Source organism: Hypomesus transpacificus, chromosome 12 (assembly GCF_021917145.1).
Source record: "Hypomesus transpacificus isolate Combined female chromosome 12, fHypTra1, whole genome shotgun sequence".
Taxonomy (NCBI): Eukaryota; Metazoa; Chordata; class Actinopteri; order Osmeriformes; family Osmeridae; genus Hypomesus; species Hypomesus transpacificus.
This window is the reverse complement of record NC_061071.1, coordinates 5919757-5940322: the sequence shown is the minus strand read 5'-3', so window position 1 is coordinate 5940322 and position 20566 is coordinate 5919757. Positions and strand designations below refer to the sequence as shown.

General features: G+C 46.6%; 2 protein-coding genes across 2 annotated transcripts in view; both read left to right on the top strand.

Annotated features, from left to right (window-relative positions):
* Positions 1-793: 793 nt before the first annotated feature.
* LOC124474759 (transmembrane protein 47-like) lies at positions 794-6205 on the top strand. Its single transcript, XM_047031176.1, has 3 exons — positions 794-1192; positions 2053-2193; positions 3295-6205. Exons 1-3 carry the CDS (start codon positions 967-969, stop codon positions 3471-3473), a joined length of 546 nt encoding a protein of 181 aa, XP_046887132.1. The 5' UTR covers positions 794-966; the 3' UTR covers positions 3474-6205.
* Positions 6206-7343: 1138 nt separating this feature from the next.
* LOC124475030 (dystrophin-like) overlaps positions 7344-20566 on the top strand; it is a 70358-nt gene continuing 57135 nt past the window's right edge. The window contains 1 exon segment of the mRNA XM_047031533.1: positions 7344-7629. Within this exon segment, the coding sequence (XP_046887489.1) occupies positions 7548-7629 (82 nt within the window). The 5' untranslated portion in view covers positions 7344-7547.

Here is a 20566-nt window from a genome sequence, read left to right as displayed (position 1 = left end):
TGATGAATAAACGATTAGCTTTCCCATAGCCTTGGTCTGATCTGTGTGCGTGTCGGAGGGGGGGGGGGGGGGTGACAGAACAAGAGCGGAGGTGAGACCTTTGAGGACAGTGGAAGAGAGACAATAAAGAATAATGGTAGAGAAAGCTGCAGAGGAGGAGTGAGGTTAGCCCATGAGATGAGAAGTTACAGCAGCCTTCACCTGAGAGGCAGATTAACCAATCACATGTCAGCGCCAGCTTTGTCTTTGATGTGAAGTCTAATTAATGCTGCAGCACTTCTTTGTGAGCCTGTTTGAGTGTGTGTGTGTGTTTAAGCATGCTAGGGGACCCAGGGAGACACCTCAGCTTAATTTAGCTTTCATCCAGTCCTCCAGTCATGATGACACATTTTAGACAGTCTAAATCATAGCCGCATGAGTTGTGTGTGTGTTGCTGTACCAGGTCGCCTTGTCTCAAATGTCTATTGTGAGAGGAAATCATCAGCAGGGTGGATATGAAATATGCTAATACAGACTATAATATTCTTCCCAACATCCCAGAATAGGCTCTGCACAGCAGGTGCAGCTGGGTACCATGGGAACCAGAGAACGTCACCTAGCATCATGACCTATGGCAGAATGCGAACCCTACAACCCTATTGAGTGTGAGTGTGTGTGTGGTATACAACCGCCTCTTCTATGGATCGCTCTACACACACATTCACCCTCCCCCTCCCCACTCGGTTCAGAGCACTCTCCTTTTCGGGGAGTCCAAGACCGCGCAGGTGCGTCTTTGAGATTCTGTCATTACGTCACTGTTGTAATGGATGGTCTGGAGCGCTGGTACCATCAACAGCGCAGCGCAGGCACACTGGCAACGGCGGCGTCGGCTCTCATCATTTCCGAGCCCGTTACATGTAAACAAGGATCATTGAGGGGATTGAAGAGTCGCGACAAAGACCAGAAACCAGCTGCGACGGGGTCGCAATGTCCTCGTCCACTACCGAGACGGAGGAGCCGCACGCCTCGCAGTTGACGCCTCTGAAGTTGGTAGGGCTTGTTTGCGTGTTCCTCGCGCTGTGCCTTGACGTTGGCGCCGTGCTGAGCCCTGCGTGGGTTACGGCGGACGACCAGTACAACCTTTCTCTGTGGGAAGCATGCTGGAAACCGGCAGCGTCAGAACGGTGGGAATGCAGCAGCACGTTGGAATCCGGTGAGCACCAAGACCGTTCAAATGCAGAACGATGCCGTTGGTTCAAAACTGCAGGCTGAGATTCGGGTGGGGAAGAAGGGGGAGATGCCCGTCAGATATAGGACGGGTTAGATTGGTTATCTGGTGGTGGAGAGGAAAACACAGGCAGGCACTCCTGCACGGCTTTGTGCCTAGCTCACGCTTCTAAAATAAATGTGTCAGAGAGAAAGCGTGTGCTTCTGAGTGAGGAAAAAAAATCACGGTTCAGTAGCCGTTTCGGTCTAGCTCACCGGTCAATTGCTTGTGTTCCTGGGGGCTGAGCCGGATCGATCTGTCGATCTACCTGTCTGTCTGCTTGTCTGTCATTCATTCTCAAAGACCTAAAGCACTTTAAGCACCTTATGCCTGTCAAACGAGCAGGCAAACGACCCCGGCAGGCTACTCAGAGGAGAAAGTGACCTAAATCCATACAGACACACATGCATACACACACTCACAAACACTCGACGCTGGTGAATATTTCATAGTAGGCCGTGGCCACATCTCTCAGTGGAGAATCTGCTCTATTTGTGGCTCCTCAATGAACACTGATAACATGGCCTCCTGGGGACACAGGAAGGACATACATGAAACTGGATTCCCTAAGCTGCACACTGTCTGTTGGTGTGAGTGTGTGTTGCTGCTTGTGTTTCTTAATGTGAAGATTACTTAAGACCTAGTTTTTGGCTTTCTGCAGATCTTTCTGGTCGTCTGCCAGCCATGCTTTTTAGCCATAAAGGCTTGTCAGTTTCTGTTCACTAAGTGCTTTCTTCTATCCTTATCTCCCCCCTACCCACTCTCTTTCTTACTCCCTCTCTTATTTTCCCTCTCTTCCTCTGTAGACTGGCAGATTGCCACACTGGCCCTGTTGCTAGGCGGATCTTTACTGGTTCTGCTGTCGTTTGCAGTGGTTCTGGTGTCTGTGTGTGTTGGGACCAGGACCAAATTCCACCGGCCTGTTGCTGTCATGCTGTTCACTGCAGGTGGGTTGTATACACACACACCTTAAAGGCAGGGTAGGTAAGTTTTGTGAAGCTAGCTGGTTTTGCATGAGTTTGAAAGTATCCGACCCGAAATATCCAACCCCCTTCCTTCAAAGCTACTCCCCCAAAACACATGAATGTGCTGCCTGACTTCTGCCGGGAGGAAGACAGGCAAGTTCAGTCCGAACGCGATGATTGGTCATATTTTATTGGTTGTATCGTACAGATAGCAGATTTATTTTATTTAACTGTCAGAGCATTTGATTTATTGATTGCTATCAGTATGTGAAGTATATTTAGGCAAATATGGTAAAAAGGACTTCTCAAAAACATTACCTACCCTGCCTTTAATGTCAACCCTTAATGTTATTGTAACCTAAACACAAATTCTAACTCTAACCATAATATCCCTAAACCCCCTAGAAATAGCACTTGAATTTAAGAGTACCAAGAACATTTCCCCAAAAGTTCTAATTTTCCTTGCTTTGTCTTTGAGAGGATGTCTGGTCTTCACAAGAATAGTTTAACCCACACACACAAACACTCACACATAACCTAATTTTAGTGCATTATATTTCTATGTGTCAGAGCTAGATTGTAATGGCTGTGTGTGTAATCTAGCAGAGTCATGTTCCAGTCAGGTAGGACACCACAGGTCCCCGGCTCCATCGGAGTAACTGGCACCAGATTCCTGTTGGTGTGAAAGGATCCCATAAATGGCATGTTTATTGTTCAGTTCATAGCCAACAACAGGCCCCAACCACCAAACCAGCCTCCTCTCATTAACACTCTTGCCCCCCCATCTGCATCATATATGAACTGGAGATAAAATGTGTTTCTATTTTTATATATATAATGTCAGTGCTTAAAATGTGTCTCCTTTTATTTTCTTTCCTCCTTAATTCCCTTCCCTTCCCCTTCCCTCACTAATCTACACTTTAATACCTCTCCTCCTCCCTTCCCCTTCTCCCTTCTCCATTCCTCACCTGTCCATCACTCACCTGTCCACCTCATCTTCTCTCCTCTCCTGCTCCATCTCCCCCTTCTCCCCTATCCTCTCATGCCTTCCTCCTTCTCCTCTATTCCCTTCCTCTCCTCCAGTTGTTCTCCAAGGCTGTTGTCTGGTGCTGTATCCAATCAAGTTCATTGAGAGCATCAGCCTGAGGATCTACCATGAGTTTAACTGGGGTTATGGTCTGGCCTGGGGGGCCACCATCTTCTCCCTTGGGGGGGGCATCCTGTACTGCCTCAACCCCCGCAACTATGACGACTACTACTGACTACCACCAGCGACTATCATTGACTAGTATCACTGATGACTACTGCTGATTAAGACTCCTGACCAGACTACTGATTATAACTACTGACTAATACAATCAAGTAGTTATTAACTACTACTAGTAGTACAACTGACTAATACTGCAAATGAATACTTCTGAGGACTGCTAACTAGTACCTCTGACTACAACTGTTGACTAGTACTACTGACCTTCACTGACTAATCAGATGGCAGTGGTAGGAAGAGCAGCCCTGACAGACAGCTGTCCACCTAAGAAAATTCTCCATATACAGAATCTGTTCTAGATTTTATTCTGTATCTTTTTTTTTCTTTTTTTTTTTAATGTTCTTTAGTTCTCTTTGTACATGAATGTTCTCTAAATCTCTGTGTTCCAGAATGTTTGCTTGACTTTCCTGTTTTAGAATGCTCTCCAAATGTCTCAGTTCTAGAATTGACTCTAGTTCTTGCTGTTCTAGAATGTTCTCAGATCTATTGGGTCTAAACCGTTCTTGATCTGTAAATACAGATCCCACTGTTTTCTAGATGTCTTAGTCCTCAAATATTCTATAGATCTGTGCTAGAATGCTCTCTGAATCTCTTAGTTCTTGATTGTTATTGAGATCTCAGATCCAATTTTTCTCAATGTTCTCCAGATGTGACTGTGAAATTGATCACTTGATCCTCAGGCCTTGAAAAAAGAGATACTTTGTTGTTGTTGATGCTGTTTGTTATTGTGGAAACTAGTCTAGACTGTATGCTTTACCATAGGAACCGCAACCAAAAGAGATACGTTTCAGAAGTGGTGCTGCAATAGATAACAAGAACTGTAATAACAACAACAACCACAACCTTGGAGATGTATTTAACAGAGACTGCTAATGAACTAACTAGCCAATGGCAGTGGAGTGTGCCTCACCAACTGACCCACCAAAGGGGGAAATCATGTGACATCTCGTTGAGAGGAGGCAAGGAGGTTACAGTTTTTTACAGTCGCTAGGACACATTTCTCAATACTTGTGTCACGTTTTCAAAACTCTTCACACAGCGAGCATAACAGAAGTACATGTGGGCTAAACTGTGAACCATTTATCATTGCTTTGGCACAAAATGCATTCAATGACTACATCTTTCAAATTTCATTCATTCTTTTCTCACTTCGACACAACAACTGCCAAAACTCTATTTACCTACAGGCCAATTTGCACATGCTTACATACTGTTTTCAAAACTGTTAAACTTCAGTTCAAAACAATAACATAATACAAAACTGAATAAGACAGAAATTAGCTAAATTTTTACGGTAATATTGTAATGAAATATATTTAGAATTAAAAAATTTAATGCTATAAAATGATCTCTCCAGAAAGGGTTGTGCTAGGTGAGGAAAAGGATGCAGAGAGAAGAAAGACAACATTTGTATGAGACAATGTGGCATTTCACCACTCCAGTGCAGTCACCGAGTGGTTTGCAGCCCATTCCAGAATGGTCTCACTTCTCTTCCCACCTTACTCTCCATTCCTCAACCCCATAGAATAATTATTTTCCTCATGGAGGTGGAGGGTTTACTGTATGACCACCACTACATGATCAAATGTCCCTCCTGGACGCAATGAATGCTGGATGCCTGGACATTGCCAGGGATGGATCAGGCATGCCAGAAGATTCTTTCCTAGGTGTATTGCCTTAGATGACATAAGATGTGGTGTGGATGAGAACCTATGCCCAAATGCAGAATATTACAATAGCATTCCTATTGTATCTGTATCAGTGGATGGTGTGTATACAAATTATTGTATTCTGGAATTACTAGTGGGGAAAAAAAGAAAGATATACAACACATTGAAGCATACTGCATCATGTCTGATTCATTCCAGTAACATATATTGCAGTACATTCTAAACAGTAGAGAGTTGTCCTGGTTTTAAAACATTGTATAATGCTACTTGCTGTTAGTTTTTTTTAGGTCACTGTTTTGTGGGTGACAAAGTATGTTTGCTGGCTGTCATCCTTTGCTAGTGTTATGGAGGAATGAGTTGATTTGAGACATGTATGAAGTGATTTGGTAGTTTTAGTGCATTTTGAATGTGAAATTAACTGCTGTGCCGAGCTGAAAGTTGGTTAGGACAACTGCGTTAAGAGTTTTGAAAATGTGACTTAAGTATTGAGAAATAGGTCCTAGCGACTGTAAAAAACTGTAAGATGAGAGGTCAAGCTAGGAGGCCAAGCTAGAAGGTCAAGATAGGAGGTCAAGCTAGGAGCAAGGAGCCTAGGAGGCCAGACGAGTAAACCCAGCAAGGAGGCCAGAGTAGGAGACCAGACTAGGATCCGACTTGCCGGGTCACAACTCTTGGGCACCGCTTTTCTCCAGAGCCAAGGTAGGACCTGATAACCTGCTGAATGGACTCAGTCTAAGTTCCAGACCTAATTGGTTTGGTTCCTATGAGTGAGAGCTGCTGTAGTGGTGACAGAAAACAATGATAACTTCAAACTAGTCCATCCTGATGTTCCACTGATACATCACACTAACACATCTCTGTTGTTAGAGTTAGCCCAGTAAAAGGAGGAGCAAACTGTTACATGGTGTGTTAGAAGCAAGGTGTGTGTGTTTGAGAAAGCTGGAGAAAGATAAATCAAGTGTTAGTGTGTGTGAACGTGTGGTTGTGTGTGTGTCTGTGTGTGTGTGTGTGCGTGTGTGTGTGTGTGTGTGTGTGCGCGCACCGGCATGGTTTAGATGCCTTAGTAGAGATATGTATTAATCTCTTTGTACTCTAACACATTAAAGCACTAATTACAACCAGACTGTCCTGTGTCAAGCCCTTCACACTAACAAACTGATGCATATTCTTCTTTAAGTGTCCACAACTATTTTAAAAGAAGTAAATAAGGCAGGTCCTGGAGGCAAGCTTATTTCCTGTAGGAAGGTACTCACTTTGTAGAGCGCAGTGACGATGGCTCCCTCTGCCGGATGTCATACAGCCATGTCAGAACTCTAGGGCGCACCTCGAGACAGTATTTATGACCCTGAAAACCGATATTGAGACGAAAATGCGGACACTTCGGACTGTTTTTAATATGTTTGTTTCCAGAACATAGCGTTAAGTAATCTGTGTTCTGTTAGCCTACAATGACATTGACCTGTTCACTCCTCACCTTGACAGTTATTCAGTATTTATGTATAGTCTGGACAGTGACTGTCGTGCTTATCGCTATCTCATTGGATTCCTTATTAGATTTAAGTTTTGTTTACTTTCTCTGTGTACAAATATGACCAATGCACTGCTATAAGGACATCAGCTGCACAAGTCGTTTTGATGTGAGTTGATCAGACTGTCAGTCGTAGTGCTCCCGGTGTTGCGGAGTGTAGACAGCTGCGCCCGTTCCCCGCGGGGAGCCTTGGTGACCGAGAGGCCAACGTCTCCCCGCAACCCTGCCCTGTTCACCGGAGCCGGTACCATCGTGACTCGGCGGTGGATGCCATAGGGAGAAAGTCTGCTTCCGTTTTCGGCATAGCTCTCTCGACTGTTGTCACCTCAGGAGCAGTCGGTCAGGAATGCCCGGCGCGCTCTCATTCTCTAATATTAGCATCTCTCTCACCGCGCTGTCATTCAGTGAATTCGTGCAGCCCGAGTTGACCAAAGTGTCTCAACGAGACTTGCAGAGCAACAGATATCAATAGGACGTATTTGTAAGTTGAAGACGTTCGGAAATGGATATTGATGTGTTGGTGGTGTCGGGTTTTACGCAGGCGTCCACCGCCCCGGACAGGCGCGGTCGTGCCTCATACCCGCGCACTATTTTGAGGTTAGAATGGCCCTGCCACCTGTTCCTCTCCGTCTGGTCGCTCTGACAGCCCGTTTCCCCCCCGCCAGACCCGTCCTCTCGTCGTCCTCGCCCTCGTCCCGGGTGTGATACACGCATGAACCAAGCTCGGAAGTGTCAACAGTAAAGCAGTGGAAGCTCTAGCTAGCGCTCTCTTTCTCACACAGGTTGTTGCCCGGATTCTTTACTTTCTCCCACAAGGATTTTACGGTCTGCATCAACTTCTTCATATATTACCGTAACCGTTGCCGTTCCAATGGCTGAGGCCGGGCGTCCAGAGGACCAGTGTGACGAAGCGGTGGAAGATGAGTTTGGGGAGATTATAAAGTGTCGTTCAGGTAGGCATGACGTCATACATTACCGTGATCATCTCTGCGGGAGTTGATTTGTCGTGTTCTGTGTGTGCATGTTGTAGAGACAGCAAGGAAAAGACAAAAAACTTGACAGTATCTACATTACTGTCTCTATGCCAGTAAACACTCAGCGTAAGACTGTGCGACTGTGTGTGTAAAAATCAGATTAGGCTCTGTGGTCTGTGTGTACGAGAAAGTGAGGGACTGTTTGTGTGTGAGACGTTGTGTCTCAGTGTGTCTGAGAAAGTACGACGGATTGTTCTTGGGTGGTCTGGATAAGGTCATAAGGTCACAGCCTGTATGTCTGAGCGCCTGGTCTGAGAGCACATTCCGGCGGATAATGTTGGTGCACTTTTCTGTCCCGCATAAGGCCAACGTGCGCGCTCTGCCTCTGCATCTTGTCAATAATTAATGCCGCGTGCATTAGAAGCGGGTTAGGGGCTATTTGCACTCCCGGGGAATTGGGACGGGTCATGGCGAGATGGAAATAGCGTCAGCTGGCGCTGTTCACGGTGTGAAGTTTCACATACCCTAGTTTGGGTAGCTGCCACCTCTGCCCACCCCTTCTGCCCTCTGACACGACTTGACAGTTATACACATGATACAATCTCTTACCCCTCCTCATATCGTCTTCATACTGTAAACCAGCCATACTATTATTAGCTGTAGTGAAGTGGATTTGACATTGGTAGCCAAGTCCCTCTTTTGACATGACCCAGAAATGTGTATGTTTTGTTTTGGTGTGGTTGTTGTTGTTGTTGTTGTAAACAGCATATCCTAGGACAAGGCACTTGGTTATTTAGCCAAAGTTTTTCCTTTTCTAAGTCTTTCCTGGTCTCGCTCCCTTGAATCTTATTTGCATAATGCATCCTACTTCAGATTCCCATTACTTGTTGTGTATGTGCGCTTGTGTATGTGTGTGTGTCCTTCCATCTGCCTTGTTAGTACATATAGCCCTTCAGGTCCATTAGCACCTCTACATTACCCAGAGTGCTTTGCTGCAGTGCAGGACTTTTACAGATATGAGACCAGACAGGCAGCTGACAGTACGAATGCTGCCCAAGGAGCCATCTCTCTGTCACGCACACACACACAAACACACGGCCATCCAGACTATTATCCTATCATGTATCTTGTATTGGAAAGCACCTGCCCACCCTCTGTCTCCCCATCATCCTCTGCCCCTCTCCCTTCCCATCCCCTTCTCTCCCTCCCTCTTTCTCTGTTGTTTATCCTTCACTTCCTATTTCAGTCTTTGTCACGCTCCTCTTTCTCTGTCTGTGTCTCTCTCTCTCTCTCTTACACACACACACGCACACACATTCAGACTGTAGGTATGAGCTTCCAGACGAGGTGGTGTGTGGCCCAGGTCTGGCTGTCAGCCTGGCTGCCTGGCTGCTGTAGCAGGCACCAGGGGGCAGCACAGAGTCGCAGTCTGGCTGAACTGCAAACAGGCACAGCCGTCCAATAAATAGGAACGAGGAAAAATACATAAATCGTTTCAGGGTTTGTTCACACTTGAGTGTGTGTGTGTGTGCGAGAGAGAGGGAGAGAGAGATGTGAAAAGAGGAAAGAGAGGAAGAGGTTTTTACTTTGAAACAGAGTGTATGTGTTGATGTAAGATTCTAAGAGAGAGTTTTCTGGTGCTGAGTTTCTGTGTTTAGGGTCCTGTGTGTATCAGAGGGTTCTGTGCTGTGTGATCTGACCCATATGTGTTTTCTGGGTCAGTGCTGAGTGAGGGAGGTGGAGGGGAGGGATGGCAGGAAGGAGGGAGGGGAGGGAGGGGGAGCGAGATGCCTGGTAATGGTGCAGCACCCACCATGCACACACCTCTCCTCTCCCCTGCTCTCTTCTCCTCCATCCTTTATGATCAAATCATCAAATAGGACATCTTCCTTAGTAATGGGTTCAAATGGACACTGGTATTTCTTCTGACCAGAGGAGTGTCCAGCTGGCTGCCTGAAACGTCAACAAAACACACACTCCACTTTAATCGGCACTTCAACACCCAGCTCCTTAGGATCTCACAAGCTCCTCTCTGTCTGTTTCATGAGAGACAGAGTCATGTATTAAATATCAGTTTTAACGATTTTCTGCCTCCTCTTGGTCTAAGTCAGAGTTACCTCCAATCAGAATGATCCTGGCCTACTGTCTTCGATAGTGAGGTCAAAAGAGTTGGCTCCCAACTTTTGAAAAAGCAAAATGAAATCAATATTTCAATCCATGGATTCCGATATGTCTGGAGTTTGCCAGCGGTGTTCAGTGACCGTGAAATTCCTCCATATGTTCCTCTGGGACCACCGTAGCGAGATTGCCTGCTTGGGGGGAGGGGGCGTAGTTAATAGGAGACATGAGTCAGGAGACACTGATGTCTCATTATAACAAATTACAGTCTGTCTGTCTGTCTGTCTGCTTGTCTGTCTGCTTGTCTTCCTGCCTACCTGTCTGTCAGCCTGACTCTCCCTCAATCTGTCTTCCTCTGGTCTTGGGAACACTTACCAGACAATGTCCCCCCCCCTTCTCTCTCTCTCTCTCTCTCTCTCTCTCTCTCTCTCTCTCTCTCTTTCTCTCTCTCTCTCTCTCTCTCTCTCTCTCTCTCGCTCTATCTAACTCTCTCTGTCCTCTCATGAAGAAAGTGTTTTGTCCGTCTCTTCGTTAACGGAGTGACTAAAATCAGTTGAGTTGATTTTTAGAAGTAACATCAATCTGCAGATTGGGAGAGAAAAGCAGACCTCTGACAATAAATGACAACACAACACCAGGCTTGGGTCTCCATCATGTCTCTCTCAGCTCTGAAGGCCGGAGGACCATCTTTTATAGGGCACAGGAAAGTAAACAACAGATAGTGCCAGTCAGGCAGCAATGGTCACAGAGAAAGAGATTCACAGCTCCCAGCCCCTGACCACTCTCAGGGCAGAGAGAGATCATAGGTGGAGCCCCCTCCGTAGGCATCACAAAGGATGTTACTTACTCTCTCTCTCTCGTTACTTTACTCTGTCTCTCATTCTTTCTCTCTCTTGCTCTCCCACACACACAGGCTACCAGTTGACACTGGGTTTTCACTCTAATTATTAGCAGGGGTAAGATGGTGGTAATTACTGCACCCCGGCATGTGTGTGTGTTTGTGTGACAGGGCGTGTGTGAATGTGCTGGCAGCAAGATGCTTGTTAGGGATGTGCTGATCACAGTTTTCTCCCAAAGACTGCTCCGTCGAAGAAACAAACAGGCATACTAAAATCACACACTCTCCATAGCAACCATACTATTAACACACTCGCCATAGAAACCATACTATTATACACAGCCACACACACTAGAAACACCGAGGTCTTTCTCTGTACTGTGAGATGGATGAGCATCGTCCACACATGGCTACACACATCTAGTACTGGAAGCACAACTATTAAACTCTGCTACCACATCCAGCACCAGACCAGACCCGGTGTAACAGCTAGTCCCACTGCTACCCTTGCATTAAGCACCTAACCCTGCTGTAGATCTTGCCGCAAGTAGGAAGGAAAGGCAATAAGGAAACCCTAGTAAAGTCTGTAGGCTCATCATTATGGGCATATAAAGTATTCTAGCCCGCACACTCAAACTCAAGTCTCTCTATTGAGTGTGCGTGCACACACACACACACACTCACACACACACACACACACAGACACACACACACACTCACACACACACACACACACACACACACACACACACACACAGAAGTCTATACATTCACCCGAGAAAGAAGTCTGTTTAATGGCCTTGCTCTGAAATCTTCCATCGTGATAAGTGAATTTTAATTAAGAGAATATGGAGAATTGTAATAAATTATTTTAATAGCCAGTGAGCCGAGTCTCTCCTTCTCTCCAATGAGAAATGTGTGTGTGTGTGACACAGAGAGAGAAAGATTTGACACAGCAAAGTGTCTCATGGATCTTATTCCTACCTTCCTCGTACCTACCTACCTAGCCCCTACCCTCCTCGCCCCTAACTTCCAGTCTTTACCCTCCTAGCCTCTACTCTCCTAGTCCCTACCTTCCTTGCACCTACCCTCTTATCCTATAGGGTCTATCCCCTATCTTCCAGCTCCTAGACCCTAGACTAGACCTTATCCACTGTCCCCTAGTATCACCCCTAACTCCTAACACTTCCCTTAAGTGCTCTCATCTGAATAGAAAAGACTGAAACGCTACATTCCCAATGATTTAGTGTTACCTACCGTACCTCGTGCCATCTTGGCCCAATGGTAGAGGTTTGGAGTGCCTTGTCTTTGATGTTTCTATTGTGTTCATTTATTCATTTTATTTAATTGTTTTTTTTCCACTCTTTTTATTGTCCAGATCATCTCATTCGTTTGCATTGTTTTTGTGTGCCTCTGTAAACCACTTTGAATGGCCATTGTGTACGAAAGGAGCTTTAAAAATAAACTTGCATTGCCTTGCCTGATGTGCAGAATGCCCAGGTCTGGTCCCCTGCAGGCTATTATATTTAGTTAATGAGGTTAGTTTGTCTCAGTATTTACTTAATCTGGGTGCAAATGTAGCTGTGTATATCATGTTGTGTGTCTATATTTAAGTGTGTGTGTGTGTGTGTTGTATGTGGTGCCAAATGAGAAAGCAGATTGAGGTGATTTGTGCCAGCTGGTCTCTCTGCTGCCAGCACATCCTCAGGAGGGCTGCCCAACAGCCAATAGCACCCCGCAACACTGCCAGTCAGCCAATAAGACGTGCTACACACAGATCCACCAACTGTAGAGGGAGTTGAGACCTCACAGTTGCTGATCAGTGAGATGGAGTGTGTATCAACACACACAGCCTCCCTGCTGCAAACCTTTTAGGACCTGCTGGCTGGGTGGCGTAGAAAAGGCAGTTCAGAGCCTGTTTCCTGTCTTGACCTGGGGTGGGAAGTCTACCGTTAACCTTCTCCCCCTGGGATGCCCTCTAGGCCTTGTGGGAGAGCAGAGCCCTTTTTGATCACAGCTCATGTCATGTGATACACTGTCTCTTTCCCTGTCTCACTCTCTTCAACCTGTCTCTTTCTCCTTCTCTCTCACACACTCTAATCGGATACACTTTATTTCCAAATGCCTTCACGCATGGGTCGATTTAACATCACCTAATATTAGATTTTTATAATCTGGAAACGGTCTCGACCAGTCTTCATTTGCTCCGTGAAGCGTGTCATCACGCCGACCGCGGATCTTCAGATGGCACACATGGCTGTATCAGATAGTCTACCGTGGTGAATGCGCGAGATGAGTGAGGAAATAAACTATGCGGTCACTCAGTCACTTGTCACACCGGAGAGAGCGGGAACCCCTACCAGTACTTTCCAGACTAATCCAAGCGGAATCAGACAGAGCGGAAGATAACTGGACAGATATTTGGTACAATCGCACTGGCGTTGCACGAGCCTCAGCCGTGAGAGAGTGGAGCCGTTACCTCCGCTCAAAAGCTTTAAGAACCCTGTAACCCGGTAGACACGATGAATCTGGCCTCAGCGAATAACTATGCGTCCAGTGAGGATTAACGGAAACAAATCCAGTTAAAATGGAACATTCACAGGTAAGATTTTAAACGAGGTCGTGGTGGGAGCCTCAAGGAATTTAACAACGGTTTGTTGTTCCCCTGACTGTCGCCAGTGACTATGGTGGTGTGTTACGGTCCGCCGGTTTTGTTAAGAGTCTTCTTGAGTTGACATGCTGTTACGTTTCACCGTCAGTTTCTGAGGAGACTGTCTAGAGCTGCAAACTCGTGAGAAGCACTGTAGCCACGGGGAGTCTCGGTCTCCGCTGGGCGTGCGTCTGAGACCGGGGGAACCCACTCTCGAGCATGTTAACTAACATATGGCGTTCAGTCTGACACAGTAATTACTTACTCCTCATTCTGATCTGTACAAGGCTGAGTTTCACACCCAGTCAACACATGAGTCCAGAACAGACTTCAACTCCCCACCCCTGATTTAGGAACCAGAGGGGAAAAGGAGGATTTATTGCGACATAGCTTGGTCCCCTGAGCACGCGGACGCGCCCGAGGTTGCCCGCGAGGCAAACGGGCAGCTGCGCCGCTTCAGGACCCGGGGACCTTGCCAACTGCGGGTAGTAAACACCCGTCTCCCCTGTGCCTTCGGCTGACAGTAATTGTTACACAGATCGGTGGCGGATAAGCCAGAGCACCAGCTGTGCCGTTGGAGCGCGCGCCGTGCATGCCGCTTAGTGCGCAGATTCTATTTCCACCATCGTTTTAAGAGCACGAGGGGGAGTAGCGGACCCATGTTTTCAAGCTTTCGTAATTGGATAGACTGAAAGAGAAAAGAGGCGAGGCCATTTACAGAAAATATGACTCTTCCAGGTCGAGTTTGTACCAAGTTTTGCGACTTGAAGCCTACAGATGTCAGTCTATCCACCCGATCACTCGTTCCTCGTGGTCCTGTGGCAGTTACTCTGGCAGGTTGACATCTGTTGGTCCGTGTGGAAAAGACAGAAAAGGAGAGTCTATAGGCTACTTTCCTCGTCGCCTGTTTTTCTCGGAACCTAATAACCGTGTGTAAAATATAACGAGTTTCTCGAGCTGCAGGTGCACCGGGATTTGTCGCCCGCGGGGTCGGCTCAGCCCGGTCACCTTGTTATCCTCTTTGTACAAGGGCGGATATAATCCCAGTGCCTGCGTTCAACCTCGGAACGCGCCGCCACAGATAATACGGCAAACGGTCACGGTTTGTCGGCCCCCGGAGCTACCCTGGCGTTGCGAGCCCCACTATCTCGCCTCTAACTTGTCAAGATCCATCCAGCGGCGCTAAGGCACGTGCGTGGCATGTAGGTATTCAACCTCAATCTGTATCCAGTCAAAATACACGCGCGCTCGTGTGGGGGGGACACATGCTTCTCTAATGTGTGTGGTGTTCGTGCAAACTATGGTTAAGTGGGACTTGACGACCATTTACACACTTCTCCACATTAGCTGAGAAAGTGAGAAATAGTTTCGGAGAAAGAGAGAATGTTTGAGGGGGAATGTAAAAACTAAGACTGTATGTAAAAGAGAACCTGGGTTTCAGAGTGCAGGACAGGGGTTGCATATTGTCCTCTCTCCTGGGATTCTAGATGGCCGGCCACTTGTTGGTCATTCATACACCACTCCACAACAGTTTAGAGTATGCAAGAGTGTATAAGAGAGAGAAAGAGATTGTGCGTGAGAGAGTGTGAGTGCGTGAGGGTGTGTTAGAGAGTCACAAACATGATAGTCGCATTCCATTTCTCTAGACTAGATGTGTGTATCTGTGTTTGTTTGTGTGTTTGTGTGTGTGTTTTTTTCCTGTGTGTGTGAAGGCAGGATGAACAGAGTGGTGTGTCTGAAGCACCTTGTTTATTGTGTGGTGACCAAGGGGCTAGTGTCTGTGGGTGACACACTCCTGCACTGTTTTCATGTGGCAGTAATACACTCCTGAGGCCAGGTCTGTATGGACAGGTCTGTGTGTGTCTGTCCGTGTGTGTACGTCTGACTGTGTGTGTCTCTTGTGTGTCTGTGTGCACTTGTTGTATTCAGGAAGTCAGACAAGATGAATGCCCGTACCTTGGAGCGGTAAAAGCATTGTGTATCAAAGCGTGTTGTAATACAAGAAGAAAGAATCTTACAATGTGCAATGCCAAGGACTTCTTAGACGAAAAACCCAGAAGAATGTGTTTGTGTGTGTTGGTGTGTGTGTGTATGCTCCGAGTGGTTGCGGTGTGTGCTGTAAAATGATCAGTTTTGACATGTAGAAGCTTTTTGTGCCCCTACAGTGTCAACATGTCATGTATGGTTTACACTGTATACTGTGGCTCTATTGTGTCTATGATTCTGCTGGAATACTTCTAAGTCAGTACCTTATATGGGTATATTTGTTCAGGGAAATACATCATTTTCTTACATCAAGAACATTTCAATACATCAAGTTTGAACAATCATAGACAGTTTATTAGAGCACGTCTGCCATTAAGGAGACTCAGGTCTGATCCTAGGTTGATTAAATTATACATTCAACACAAGTCCCATTTCCCCTCTCAGTTCAGCAGTCTAATTGGTGTTCCCAAGCTAGCATTGGTTTCAGCTCAACCCAGCTTGGACTGGATAAACCCAGCACTGTGGGAGGCAGATAGTGGAAAGATAGACGTATGCTTCATTTATCTTACAAGGCACCATGGAGCTGATGGAATAACTGTATCTTTGCATTTAGAAGTTAAATCAAAGTCATATCAAACAGTGAGAGTGTACCTAAAGCTTGAATATGGTGGAGAGGCTGGGGTTGGGTGTGACATTGTCACATGGACTCTCCTGGGGATCCTGATAAGCTGATATTCATCGGCACTTCCTGTACTATGAGTTTGGAACAATTTCCTGTTAGTCAGACTCTGATAACCCCGTCTGCTCTAGGACTGTCTCTATCACTCTTCCTTTCTGTCCTGCCCTCTTGTACTCTTTTTTTCTCTTTTCTTGATCCCTCTTTTATCCCTCCATCCCCCTCTCCTTCTATGTTTATCCCTTCTCTCCTCTCTTCTTCAAACAGACCAAATCAAAAACTATTGATTGGCCGATTGATGAGGAATAACCCTGACAACAGCACACCCAACTTTGTCCCTCTCTCTCTCTCTCTCTCTCTCTCTCTCTCTCTCTCTCTCTCTCTCTCTCTCTCTCTCTCTCTCTCTCTCTCTCTCTCTCTCTCTCTCTCTTTCTTTCCATTTCAATATCCTTCTCTATCATTCTTACAATCTTTATATCCTTCTCTCTCTTTCTTACTCTCAGTTCCTACTTCTCTCATTCCCTTTCAACCCGTCTTTCTCCCTCTCTCATTCTTTCCATCTTTTCCTCCACCCTCTTTATCTTTCCCATTCTCTCTTTCCTCCCATTGCTCTTTCTTACTTTATCTCCCTCCTTCCATCTCTCCTTTCATCCTATTCCATATCACTCTGTTCTTCCTGGGGAATGACCAAGGAGCAGACATCTCACTCAGTGTGGAGCTGAAGTATCTCTCTTTTACTCTGTCTCCTTTTCGTCTCTCTCTCTCTCTCTCTCTCTCTCTCTCTCTCTCTCTCTCTCTCTCTCTCTCTCTCTCTCTCTCTCTCTCTCTCTCTCTCTCTCTCTCTCTCTCTCTCTCTCCAGTGTATGCCAGTCTGCCCTCTCAGCAGTCAGTTCCATCATCCTCTCAATGTGGGGTTGATGACTGGATCACACTGTAAAAACTATACTGTGTATCTCTGTGTGTGCGCTGCTTCATATACTCAGGGGTCACTAACATCCATTAAATAGGTGGTGTGGCCTTGTAGTGTGCTGGCAAGCACACTACACACACACAGAGTAAGAGGGGAACAGACACATACACACATAGAGTAAGAGAGGAAGACAGTGTTAGCTGTTGAGTACACTGTAGATCATTACAGGGTCATCAGGGGGGTGTGGGAGAGTTGGGGGAGGCTTTTATCCAGCGCTACCCACCCTGGCGGAAACACTTCACCCCGCCTCATCAGACCCCCCCCCCCCCCCCCCCCCCCCTTTCTCCCCAAGGACACCCCCACCCCTCTTCCCACAGTGCACGTGGGTTGTCTGGTGTCCTTAGTCCCTGACTCATCCTCTACACTGTACAGTCATTATGATTATGCATACCTTACACACACGTGCGCACGCACACACACACATATATACAGTACTTAAGAAAGAAACTATCTGAGGAAAAACTCTGAAAGCAGAGAATGAGATTAATGACTGAGATGGCACAGAGCAACTAAGAAGTAAGAGACACAGAGAAAAAGTGAGAGAGAGAGAGAGAGAGATGATGTGTGTTCTATTAGAAGTGAGAAGTCTCTATAGACTGTCAAACTGCATGCAACATTTGATTGTACTGAAATAGATCATGTGTCAAAAGTCTCTCTCTCTCTTCCATACACACACACATGCTCACAAGGGCAGGTAGGGTGGGGGCGGAGGGCAGACCCCAGACCAGCCCTGGTCCGTGTGTGTAAATGAGCCTTGTCTGGGGATGGGGGTGTTCTTTTGGTCCACCTACTCAAATCCTCCAAAATCCTCTCAAGCCAATTAGAGAGAGATGGGGAGGGGCTCATTAGTAAAGACAAATCTCTGATGATTGTTCTGGTGCTTTTCAGGCTAGCTATTTGTCTGTGGCATAACAGGCTAGCAATGTGTCTATGGTCCAACAGGTTATCAATTTGTCTGTAGTCTAACAGGATAGCTACAATATGTGTCTGTGGTCTAACAGGATAGCTACAATATGTGTCTGTGGTCTAACAGGATAGCTACATGATGTGTCTGTGGTCTAAGAGGATAGCTACATGATGTGTCTGCAGTCTAACAGGATAGCTACATGATGTGTCTGTGGTCTAACAGGATAGCTACATGATGTGTCTGTGGTCTAACAGGATAGCTACATGACGTGTCTGTGGTCTAACAGGATAGCTACATGACGTGTCTGTGGCCTAACAGGATAGCCACATGATGTGTCTGTGGTCTAACAGGATAGCTACATGACGTGTCTGTGGTCTAACAGGATAGCTTCATGACGTGTCTGTGGTCTAACAGGATAGCCACATGATGTGTCTGTGGTCTAACAGGATAGCCACATGATGTGTCTGTGGTCTAACAGGATAGCTACATGACGTGTCTGTGGTCTAACAGGATAGCTACATGATGTGTCTGTGGTCTAACAGGATAGCTACATGACGTGTCTGTGGTCTAACAGGATAGCCACATTATGTGTCTGTGGTCTAACAGGATAGCCACATGATGTGTCTGTGGTCTAACAGGATAGCCACATTATGTGTCTGTGGTCTAACAGGATAGCCACATTATGTGTCTGTGGTCTAACAGGTAGTGTTGTTGGAGGACAAATGATTGTGTTGGCTCTGCGTTCTTTATGTTCGATTCTCTTCTTTACTGTAAGAGCCTCTGTGTGTGTTTCTTTCCCTCCCTCTACCTCTCCCTCCCTCCATCTCTCCTCATATCTCTCCCTCCCTCTTTCCGTACCTCTATCTTATCTCTCTCCCTCTATACCCCCTCCCTCCCCCTATCTCCTTCTCCCCATCTCTTCTTGCTCTATTTCTCCCTGACTCCCTCTCTCCCTCCATCTCTACCAAGTTCTATGTCTCCCTCCCTCTATATCTCCTCCCTCCATCTCTCCTCTATTAATCTTTTCTCCCTCCATTTCTCCCTCCCCGCAACTCTGTCGCTCCTCTTTTCCATCTCCCCTCTTTCCCCCTGCGACTCTGCTGTGTTTACCTTCTCTTGCATTCATTCCACTTCTCTTTCACCCTCCCCTTGCCCCCCCCCCCCTTCCTCCCCCATCTTCTCTATCTGTCTCTCTTTCACTCTCTCTGTGAGCTTCAGCTCTAAATTAGCACTCTATAAATATGTTCTGCTGGACAGCTGCACACACACAAAACACACACAAACACACACAAACACACAGACACGCACAATGTGGCAGTCCTCCCTTGGTAGAGGTGAAGAGGGGGCAGACCTGAATATGTCTGGGTCTGCCTTTCTGGCAAGAGCTAACACTGCCCCACACACACACACACACACACACACACACACACACACACACACACACACACATACATACACACAGTGTCTATCTCTTACGATGCAAAGGGATGAAGTAGATAGAGACACAAACGTGTGTGTTTTTAGGTATATACTGCTCAGCAAATGGTCTTGTGTATTACCCAATGTGTATTGCTTTATTCTGATTCGCTAGTTTCCCCAGTGTACTCGCCTCTCTCTTTCTCTCTCTCTTTTCCCCCTGTCTCTCTCTCACTTTCCTGCTATTCCTCTATTCTCTCTCTCTCCTTCTTTTCCCACTCCTCTCTCTCCTCATCTGGGATTCAGTGATTGCTTCTGTCTGTCTGCTGACATCAGCCTAGCTCTGTGTAGATTGCTTTTGTCTGAAGTGTGATATGGGTTAGTCAGTGGAGACATAGGGTCCTTGCCACCTTCATCTTTTCACCTCACAGATTAAGTAAAAGTGTGCATGTGTGAGTCTGCGAGAGAGAGAGAATAAGAGAGGGAGAGCACAAGAGAGAGAGAGAGCGTAAGAGAGGGAGAGCACAACAGAGAGAGAGAGTAGGAGAGGGAGAGCACAAGAGAGAGAGAGAGGGAGAGTAAGAGAGGGAGAGCACAAGAGAGAGAGAGAGAGTAAGAGAGGGAGAGCACAAGAGAGAGAGAGAGTAAGAGAGGGAGAGCACAATAGAGAGAGAGAGAAAGAGAGGGAGAGCACAACAGAGAGAGAGAGTAAGAGAGGGAGAGCACAAGAGAGAGAGAGAGTAAGAGAGGGAGAGCACAAGAGAGAGAGAGTACGAGAGGGAGAGCACAAGAGAGAGAAAGAGAGTAAGAGAGGAAAGCAGGAGAGAGAGAACTATGTGGGGATGCGGAATGGCTGGCCCCTAAGCAGACACTCAAACACCACACCAAACACTTGCTCTTCTTCTACCACTTTTCATCCTTCCTTCTTCTTCCGCCTCCCTTATCTTCTTCTCTTCTTCCTGCTCGTCTTTCGTCTCCCCCTCTTCTCCCTTCCGCCACCTCCTTGTCCACTTCCTTCCTGAGAGACTGAGAGAAGAGGGGGGGAGAGAGAAAGAGAGAGGGAGAGGGGTAGAGCGAGAGAAAGAGGGAGAGAAAGGGAGAAGGAGAAGGGAAAAGAGAGAGAGAAGCAGGTGGATCTGATTACTTCTTCAGGATGTGCTGACAGCAGTCAAACAGCCTGATAGATACAGCTCAGTTACTTTCATCGCTACCTCTACCTCCGTCGCGCCTTCTCCTTTCTTCCCTTCCGTATATTCCTTCTAACTCCTCTCTCAATTCAATTTCCTCCTTCCTCCCACTCTCTCACTCTAAGCTCTTCCTCTCTAACCTCCACTTCTGACTACCTTCCTCCTCCT